The sequence below is a fragment of the Molothrus aeneus genome, chromosome W (assembly GCF_037042795.1).
Source record: "Molothrus aeneus isolate 106 chromosome W, BPBGC_Maene_1.0, whole genome shotgun sequence".
Classification (NCBI taxonomy): Eukaryota; Metazoa; Chordata; class Aves; order Passeriformes; family Icteridae; genus Molothrus; species Molothrus aeneus.
Window position 1 is genome coordinate 6846070 of NC_089679.1, and position 10672 is coordinate 6856741.

At 41.5% G+C, this 10672-nt stretch overlaps 1 protein-coding gene across 5 annotated transcripts in view; it reads left to right on the forward strand.

Annotated features, from left to right (window-relative positions):
• Positions 1 to 7257, forward strand: part of LOC136568571 (E3 SUMO-protein ligase PIAS2-like) — a 71814-nt gene extending 64557 nt beyond the window's left edge. Inside the window, exons 13-15 of one of the 5 annotated variants that reach the window (XR_010785258.1) lie at positions 1634 to 1692; positions 2967 to 3004; positions 4808 to 4846. Coding sequence is in view for 4 of the 5 variants with exons in the window: in XM_066568590.1 (XP_066424687.1) it covers positions 2967 to 3004; positions 4840 to 5022 (221 nt within the window). In the remaining variant the exon portion in view is untranslated. Of the gene's footprint in view, positions 1 to 1633; positions 2473 to 2966; positions 3005 to 4807 lie in introns of those variants that run through there. The other 4 variants (XM_066568590.1, XM_066568593.1, XM_066568591.1 and 1 more) reach the window with 4 other exon arrangements.
• Positions 7258 to 10672: the final 3415 nt, after the last annotated feature.

Here is a 10672-nt window from a genome sequence, read left to right on the forward strand (position 1 = left end):
AATGAAAACTTCACAAGTGCATTTCCTCCTCCCCCCACCAAATTTCTAACACAATACATTTGGTTCTTCAAATCACCAACTCTCGGTCCAGCACTACTTTTTAGACAATCAATCCTCAGTTCATCAAGAGGAGAGGAGTCCTTCTTGTGCCATGGGCTTCCCCTGGAAACACAGCTGAAGCTTCGTGTGTTTCTGTGTCACTCGTGGCACTGCCTGGAGAACATCTGCTATCGTGACTTCTTCTTTTTCATGTCCAGTGCTCTCACCACTGAACACGGACCAGAACTGCTTCTAGGGTTGTCTTTTAAGGATGCTCTATCCCGATCCAAAAAAGGCACAGTCTCTCTTTTGGGACACCTGTCCCCACAATCTCTCCTTTGGGACACCTGTCCCCCCCATATTTTTTCACCCTCTGGGGCCGAGGGGCATCAACACTGAGCAGTCTCTGTATCACAAGGAACATGGGTCTGTCCATCTCTCCTTTGGGACACCTGTCCCCACAATCTCTCCTTTGGGACACCTGTCCCCCCCATATTTTCACCCCCTGGGGCCGAGGGGCATCAACACTGAACCCTCTTGGTTCTGAGGCCCTTGCCTCCCCCTAGAATGCAGTCTCTGTATCACAAGGAACATGGTTCTGTCCATGGCTATACAAAAAGAGTCCAGCAAAAGCTACTCCATCATCTCTTCCCACTAAGATTCTTCTCTATTCTTCTACTATCTCTCACTCGCCCAGACCTCTCTCACACTGGCCCATTTCCTTCCTCATCTTCCACTCTATCTTCTAAGAAAAGTCAATGTTCTGTAAAGTTCTCATTCTCCAAAAAGGAGTTAAAAGCTCCTACAAGCGGCTGGCTGAACCCCCCCCTCTTCTCCGTCCCAGCCGTGCTGCCGGCGCAGGCCCATGTTTATCAAGCTTCAAGGTTACAGTCCCAGGCAGCGGCTCTCTCTCTCTCTCTCTCTCTGTGTCTCTCAGGGGGAGCTGCCCGATGGCTCCCGGTGTCTCTCTCTCTTCCACCCTTCCACCCCCGGGCTCAGGCCTACCTCTCCCGGCCACATGGCTTTCCCCTCCCCCTGCCCAGCCAGCAGCTGGGCCGGGGGAGAGACCCGAACTCTTTCCCGCCGGAAACCCAAGAGAGCCCTCCCAGGGGAGAGCTCTGCTTTTAACCCCGTGTTCTCAGAAGCGTGTCCATGTCCCAATAGCCAAGTTCAATGCCAATATTAAAGTCTGAATATCCATTGGCCAAAAACACAGCATCCCAAAAAACACATTTCCTGTCAAACCACCACACCAGTACAGACTTTTTTCCAGTTTCAGATTGCATTTTGCAACAGGGATGTGACAAACATTGCTTCTGGGGTACAAATTGGCACTTTGAAATGGCAACCAGAAACACTTCTTGCTATGTTCAGTTAGACTTTGTGTAAACATCTGATAGTTATGTGTTGTAGATGCGAGGGAGAGTAGCTACTTCTTTAAATTAATAGATGTAGGATGGCACTGACTCATCCAAACCCTAGATGTAGATATTCTGCTAACTGATTGTAGTAGTGCTCTGTCTAGACTGTATGAAAAAGGTGTTAAGGTGAGCTACAATCTGTAAGCTGACATCTATTGACTTTCTTTACCTAGACATACCTTAAATGCCTATGATGTATTCTTCAACACTGCTGCTAAATATCAGACAAAAGGTGGGGATACTGATTGTTTTCTATCCTGGCTCCTTGAAAAAAACACTGTGTATAGAGACTCTGAGGGTTCTCTTTGCTGGCTGTAACAAATCCAGAGCCCAGGAAATGGTGACTTGTGCTGACAGGTGTCACATTGCCCTCCTGTACTTCCCCTCTCCCCCTTTCATTGCCTGCATTCATTTCTGCCCTGAAACATCGCCCATTTTTTTCCCTCTTCTTTCAGCACCAGTTTGGCAGTGAAATGGATATAATTCCCCTTGTTTCTCTGTCCATTTTGTTTCCCTGTCCATTTTGTTTCCCTTACTGCTCCCTCCTTCTACTTCTCCCTTGTTAAGACATTGGTTGTCTTCCCAAACTGGATAGGAGAGAAAGCTCAGAGAGCAGAAATCTAGAACTGTTGTCTATCTCTATTGACTGAAGTTCTAAAATGTGCAAGACCAAAACAAGCTGTCAATTCTGTAAAAGCAGCTAAGCTTAAATCTCCTTCAATTTTTTTCTCTGATGGAAAAAGGGGAGATGTCACTGGCCAGAACAGATTTGGAGGTGAGAGGAGAGGGAGGGAAGAAGTTTACCATTTTTTTCTGTTGACATAGCAAACACAAGGCCAATATTTAACAACAAAACAAAAAAAGGCCATAATTTCTCATTGGTTTCATATTTTTAAACATCTTGCCCTAAATGCTTACACGCTACTGGTATAAAAGATGGATGCTAGTTGTCACTGATCTTAGAGGATATACCTTGAACTACTTGTAGTTTCCTCTTCTTTGTCCCTTTTATTTGTCTAGACACAAAATGGGGATGATATTAAAAATGTTTTCTTATTGACTGCCCATGGGTGGAGGAAGAGATCTGCTGCTTAGTTTTGGACTTGTGCATGTTGTGACTTTACTTCATTCCAGCATCTTTATTGTGATGACACTCTTCATGTCCCAGTTTGGCCAAGTCAGGTACAATATGCTGTGAAACTTGCATTATGAACCAACAGCTCCAAATGGCAACCTCCATCTAAGCAACCTCATTGAACCACCCAGCAATATCCAGTGAATAATACATCATTGTGTCATCCTCATTCTTGAAAAGAGACACATGTACTAGATAACACATTTTGCTGCTGTCTGAGGTAGTCATTGAGAGTGGTGTCACAGTAGTATATTCCATTTAGAAGCTGTGTAACAATTGCAAAATCTGTTCTATGACCACAAAAAAAGTTCCTTAAATTTGTTGTGTATGCATAAAAGAAAGACTCATCAATTTATTATCCTTCTTTCTAGGACTGAATTTTCTTTCACTAATCCCAGTTAATTCACAGGTATGTTTCTGAACTGCTGTGCGGTTAATTTTCAAGTCTGTTTTTTTGTGACATACTGCTCAAATAACTATCACATTTATGCAGTCCACTTGCTTAGACCTACCCACAGACCTGGAAAATCCATTTTCCCAACAAGAGGTGGTAATGAAAATGCATTAAGGGAGGATTGAGTTTAGCCTTACTATGATAAATCCAGGCGTGGAAACTCAGTCTTTATTGGTAGTTTGCCTTTCTAGGCAAAACAGATACTTGCACAGCACTAACTTAAATACACTCAGGGTGGTGAGGCACTGGGATAGGTTGCCTAAAGAAGCTGTGGATGCCCCATCCCCGGAAGTGTTCAAGGCCAGGTTGAATGGGGCTTTGAGCAACTTGGTCTAGTGGAAAGTGTCCCTGCCCATGGCACGGGTTTGGAACTAGGTGGTCTTGAAGGTCCCTCCCAACCGAAACCATTGTGAGATTCTATGATCATGTACTTCATGCTCTGAGTTTATGCTGTCTATCTGCAGGCCAGATTAAGCTTTGTAAATAGACAACACTGATTGTTATTTCTGTTCTTTTTCATATTAGTAGAAGATTAGGTTCTAAAGAAAATATCATCATTAATTTGAAGGGCACATGACTGAATACTTTTATAATAAATTCTCCATGCAACACTTCAACTCCATTTGCTTTGGATTATATGGAAATTTTGTAGGTCATAAGGAACCAGGTGGTATTTTTCCTTCCCTGGAAATTTAAACTTTACACCATTAGGGAGAACAATTTTTACTGTAACTAGATTCCTATGCAGACAGACTACATCCTTGAAATGTGGGGGAATATCAGCTCCCTAACTAAGACAAGAGGATATGAAGCAGACTCTCTTTTTCACCTCTGTCACTAGAATAAAACAGTAGTAGGTCTCTTAGAGTAGAGTTGACTTTCTGGTGTCTTAAAAATGAAGGATGAACTTCCTCCTTTTCTTTCCACTTACTGCATCTTGCAATACTCTGTGCCTGACCTTGAGATCTGAACTGCCAAAAGTGGGAATAACAGAAGTTTGTTCATGCGGAAGACTGCAAGCAGGTATGCTGCTATGAACTGTCCATTTTGGACAGTTCAAACAGCTCAGGCTCAGTTTCAAACATATACCCAAGATTTGAATCCACAGGGTAAGAGAAAATAAAGTGTGTCAAACAACATGTGTATGGGGTGTCTTATCTTCTTTGGCATCTGGCAACCTTGTTCTGTTTCTTAATGCTTAGAATGTTCAGCTCTGAAATGGCTTGTCTTTCACTTCAGGAAATGTAAATCAACTTGAGAATTTTTCTTTATCAGACTTGATCAGGGCTCATTTATCACTAATAAAATGTTTCAATACCTGCATATATTGTTACAGGTGTATACTATGAAAATGTTGATTAGTACAGCTGCTGCTATTTGAGGGGATGAAATTATTCTAACCTCCATTGAAGGAGCAGAAAGTATTTTGCTGCCTTTCATGATGAAAGGAGCCTGAAATAGGCTATTGGGCCTGGTACCTATGGGCAGTGAACATTCTCCAAATGTTAAAGGTTTTTGTGGGTGTGTTTTTTTTGTGGACATGATAGTGTTTCTTCATCCACTAATAAATGTTCAAGCGAACTAGTTAATAAGAAAAACAAAAAGGGGAGGATGAGGGAGAGGACTCATGGCTCATCTTAGCTTCATTACTTGCTGGTTTGCAGAACTCTGGTTTTTGCTATGCATGTGTTAACAAGGTTCTGATAGTAAAATGTTTTGTGCTTGTCGCTCTTCAGAGTATACATTTCCCTTGTGCAGGTAATCTCTTCATTCTTCATTGTTTCAAGCAGTACTGTCCTCCTATGTTTTTGGATAGTCTCACCTCAGCCTTAACAAGCAGTGTGCCTGGCAGCATCATCACATCAACCAGCCACCACGAGAGCAGCACACATGTTAGCTCCTCCAGCAGGAGGAAGACAGAAGTGATAACCAGAAGCAAAGGCAGTGCTCCTGACATCATCTCACTGGACTGAAACAAGGGGCAGCACAGGACTCCCAGAGAAATTGCACAGAGCTGCTACTTATATCTCTGGAAATTCATAATCTTGGAAGTTATTCTGATATTTATTGAAAGGATTTGCCTTCTGGAAAATGGAGTAAATTCATCAACACCAAACAGAAGTGATAGATTTTTTTTTCTTACTCATTAAACAGCTGGCATAGAAAAGGCCCCCTTCATAACATGCATTTATGCTTTTGGTTTGTTCTGGGGAAACTTTGTTGCTGGGTGGATACCACAAATGGTTTTTAATTTTGTTGTAAAACACAGCAATACTGTAAAAACAAACAAAAAGCTTTTAATAAAAAAGGGTGCTTAACTACTCTAGAATAACAACAACCTGGACAAAAGTGCAGAAGTGTATGCATTGGTGAATTTTTAATGTTTTCACTGGGGCCTGTAATAAACTTCATTTAAGACCATGAAGCTTTGAAATAGCCATAACTTGTGTTGTATGTCTCTTGTTCCCCATCTTCCCCTTAACTGGGGACATAGGGGAAGCCAATGTAAATGGGATTGTTTGGTTTGGGTTTTTTACCCTAATTTCATGTTTTTCACAAATGCAACAAAATCCTAAGCTGTTATGACTTAATGTTCTTTGGGCTGGGGCAGAGACAGACTATCTATCTATGCAAAACCTGCATTACACAGTCTCTGTGCCATCATGTCGTAATTAGGACACATCCCCACTACCAAAAGCTCCAAACTATGCACAATTGAATGTAGTTGAATTTCCGGTTGGAGAAATTTAAGAAGTGATAAGAAAAAAGGCCTTTAAACTCAAATTTAGATTAAGTACACTTTGAAATTGCCAGATGATCAAGTGAAGGTTGTGCTTTCTATGGCAGCTGTAAGAATAAAAAAAAGGAATTGCTCTCTCCAGTGCAGGATTACTGAATAGGATTTCACACTTGTGGTTTCTGTCACTTCAGTAACTGCTGTATTCTGTGTGGGAATACTGCACTCTGACTTGCTGTGGGGAAGGCTTGACTTTTTGGAAGATAGAAGCTGTAATAACTGCACAGTATTTCCATAGTGTTTCTGGGGGTAACCTCAGCAGTACTCTATATAGAAGGGGTTACAGATCAGGAAAATAAAGTCATTTTCAGAGAGCTGGAATAATGGCATTGTCTATGGATGCTGACAGAGCAGCTTTTCCAAGTGTTATGGTTCTGTTGAGTAACTGTATTTAAAATTATTCCCTGATAACCAGCTTTCACTTTTTCCTAATTTCATGTTCTTATTTCTTTAGTCAGATCTCTGTTGCTTTTTGCCTTCCATTACTATTACAGTATTTGAATTAAGTACATAGATGAAAAAATATTTGTCTTGGTGTTATAGATGAGTAATGCAATGGTTGACTCTCACAATTCAAGAGCAAATATTAAGAGAAGTTTTGTAGCTATATAGTTATGTTTCCCCTCCCCCTTGCACTGTTATCATGGGATGGCCTGGGTAGTCGGGGCATTTGGGAGGATCAGCTTGTTACTATGGTAGCACCTGACCTCCAATCAAGATGTAAGAAAGTGATCACCACTGGACAGCGAAGAAGGAGTCAATTAACAAGACTTTGGGAGGGGCTAGAGGTATAAAGAGCGGAACATCCATTTTGTGGATGAGCACGTGGTGATAGAATCCTTTGCTCCCAGCGCAGTATTATTTTCTTTATTCAGTCTTCTGTTGTATTTTTGTGAGAGACAACGGCTCACTTTAAAAATTTTTAAAGGTTCATTAAACCTTGAGAGGAATAGCGGATTTATCTTTACAAATGAGCTGTGGGTCTGCTGGTAGATAAAACTAGCACTGGGAGATAAAAGAAACAATGGAAAAGATTCCACTGATTGATGAATGGAAAAAGATATTTGCTTTTACAAATAAACTTTAGGTTTGCTGATAAATGAAATTAGACATTGAAAGATGAAAGAAACAATGGGGAAGAAAAACCCCTAAATTCCATAAGAATTAAAAATTAAAAGGGAGGGTTATACATTAGAGGGAAATCTTTGGTATCAGGCGTATCGGGAAGTCTGTACCTCTCAAGTACCTCAGCCAATGGGGAAAGAGAGAAGGGAAATGCGGCCGGGAAATTAGGATAAAAAGGGAGGCTGCGTCCTCCAAAAATTTGAGAGATCCCAGGGGAATGCCCCATGGCCTCTCCCTTTATTCGAATAAAGTAAAAGGACTCCTCTGTCTCCTTTTTGAACATAAACCTCTGGTGTTTGTGGATTAATTTTCCTAACAACCTTAACAAAAATTCAACAAAAGGACTAAAGGAAAAATTGCAGTGCTGGGAACTGCCCTCGTGCCTGCCCACCACAGGGCCAGTTCCTCTTCAAGATGGATGCTCAGTCTTTTATACTCTTGGGGGCTGCATCAGCCAACCCTGGCCCCTCCCAAAGTCTGTCAGTCAACTCTTTTTTGCCGTGTATTGGTGGAGACTGCTTTCTTGTAACTTGATTGGAAGGTCAGGTGTTGCCATGCCACACCCCCCTAGCAACAATCTTTACCATTCCAAACTGCCTCATGTAAGGGGCACATGTGCACGCCTTCTACCTGTCCTAGACAACCCAGGCTGTCTGATGGCAACAAAACGAGAGCAAGCTCCTGGACTAAAGTGATTTCAGCTTTTATTATAAGAAAAAGAAAGGCCTAAAGCAAGAGAGCCCACAAGCAAGCAGGAGTGTTCCCATCGAGGGTGCTGCCGCACTGGCGCAAGGTCTTCTTTTCAGCAGCGATGTAGTGATGTCCCCGATGTCCCAGATGGAGCGGCACAACTTCAGTGGTCGGAAGCCCCCTTTTTATCCGTTTGTTTGTCCCTTTGGATTGTTTTCTCTTTGGATCCTTCATTTGCATGAAGGTTTAAGGTGCTTGATTGGCCCATTACAGTTCTGTCCAGGCTGGCTTGTTTCACTTGGGGGGTGGTGGACTTTACTTAGGTGTATTATGGTACGTTGAGTACCGTATTTCTTATAACTACCCTTTTAACCCCTTTTACAATATAATAACCAAACTAACAGTACATGCTTAATGATCTATCAACTATTTTACAACAGTTTCTAACCTATTTTTAACAATTTCCCCCCTCTAACTATTTAATCATGCTTCCAGCCTGCATCAACCTTTTAAAGTTCAACTTCTACTTTTCTCAGTTTCTTGTACTGTTCAAGCATATCTCTGGCATTCTGATCATTCTGTTCTTTTATTAACATTACTTTTTCGCCATTTTTCCCTTCTACATTACCTTGCAACATGATGCTGCTTTGGACAATGCTGGTTACTATCTGGACTAGACATGGAATTGCACATGGTAGAAATATTACACTTGCTAGTGCACACACTACAAAGAAGACCAATTTCTTCCACCATTTACCATTTCAGGTGAACAAGTTGTCCCACCAATCGGAGTTTTCAAACAAGGGGGTCCATTTTTGTGTACCAACATAAGTTAGTTTTCTAATATTTTGAGTAATGTTTTTAATTAATTACATGACTATGGTCATTGATCTCTAGGCAGCATTCTGAAGTATTAAATTTCCCACAGATCCCTCCTTCCTCTGCAAGGAGGTAGTCCACTGCCAATCGGATCTGGTAAATTACTGATCGCATTTGTTGTTGCTGCTGGTTTAATAGATAAATGGTCAGAGTTGTTTGATTGGACATGATTTCAAGTACTGCTTGTAAACGAATGATTTGATTTAGCATAAATACTGGGGTTCTGTACCCCCAGGATCCATCTTGGGCCCAGGTAGCCAGCCCATAAGTATCTATAATCCTATCTGGGGTCCAAATTTCATTGTTCCAATTGTGGGTTCCACCAAATAAACTCCTTTTCTTTCTGGCCAGATCATCATACACTGGGACTCCCAAGTTTGATTTTGCATCCTTAGGTAATAAGAAAAAGGATGGTTTTATTGCTCCAATTGTGCAACTCCCGGTCCACCCTCCCGGTAACTTCACATATGCCGTGTTACAACAGATCCAAAATAGATTTTTAGGTGCATCCCAGAAATTAGAATCTTGATTTGTTATATGTTTCCAATATTTGGATAAGTTTTCTATTGCCCAGAACAGGTTGGTATAATCTTCTAAGCATTCAAACCTTTTTTATTTTTCACTGTATACACATCTACTTTCAGTTTTTTCTATTGACCAATATGAATGAGGAGTTTCTGGGATCCACCTGGTATGTGTGTCATTTGCTGCCAGGTATCTTTTACATGGAGTTTCTCCTACTTCCATAGTATACATTTTCCCTTTTCTTGATAAACACTCTTCCCCCATTATTGTTGATTTAAGCTTCCACTCCCCTTCTTTTGGGCACTACCATGTTTTTTCTTGATGTAATCCATTTAAAAATGTCTAAGGGACTTAAACTGATACCATCCCATGGCCAAATTTCACTTAAGTGTGTCCCACCACACACCCAACAATCAGATTAAATTCTTTTGAAATCTTTTCCACCATATCAATAAAAAGATTCTTACCATATATTTGTCCCTCTCTATCCCTTTGTCTTTTCAATTGCACTTCTTTCTCTTTGAATGTATCCTCTAAGTTGGTTTCACTTTCTTGTTTAAAACATACCCATCTTTCTTTCATAGGGCACTCTCCTGACACCCTCTGGCTTGGGTTTGCAATATTTTTAGCCAACCAATATATCTTATTATCCTCTTTACAGGTTGTTAACTGGGAGTGATCGATACATTTGGGATTTATGTTTGTGTGTACTCTGATTAATACGCTTACTGTATCTCCTCTATACAAGGGATAGTAACACTTCTCACAAGTGTTTCCTCCACTTCCTCCAAAGTGGATGAGTAGCAGCATTGCTACCAGTGGGAGTCTGGTGCAGGCCGGCCTCCTCACCTCTCGAACCACAGGGGTTTTCTCGGTGTCCGGAGAGTATTTCCCTGAGGTAGTTCCCTATCCAGTCTTGCCTCCCACCTCTGGTTTCCCCTTCTTCTGGAGACATTCTGCCATGACCCTTATCATACCGACTCCCTTTCCTCAATTTGGTCCCAATTAAGGTTGCAAGGAGAGTGGTCTATGGAACAGTACTGGAAACTGAGATGTTATTTTGTTTGTCAATTCTTAGCTAAACAAAACTGGAACTTTAACTATAATTATAACAAACTGTCGGGTCCGGCTGTCTGTCTCTGCCCCGACACGGGTAGGGTGGTTCTTGGGTGGCACGCGTTTCAAAGGACGAGTCTGGACTCTTCAGCTTCTCGGTCTTCAGATTGTTTATTGTTTCTTATCTACAAAATTTTCTGTCTGCCCAACAGAGGTCTGATCTGCAAGGCAGCCAAAGGCACTCTGACCACCCACGAGGCGGTCTTGTCTTTTTATACTAAAATCTACCTACATGATATTTACCTTTATTTTCCAATACTTTTCACCCATGTTGGCGAGTGCATCTTCACCATAAACCAATCCCCAAGTGCCAACATCACCACAGGAGATGGAAGACAAGAAGAAGAAAGAAGGACGAGACACGCCCTGATTCCTCCATCTTGTCTCCATAACCCCCCTGTACCAAAAACCTTAAAGTTTATATTTCACCCTCTAAATGTGTCCCTTTTACACCCTTCACTCTAAAGTGATTCTCATGTCCTCAAACTCTT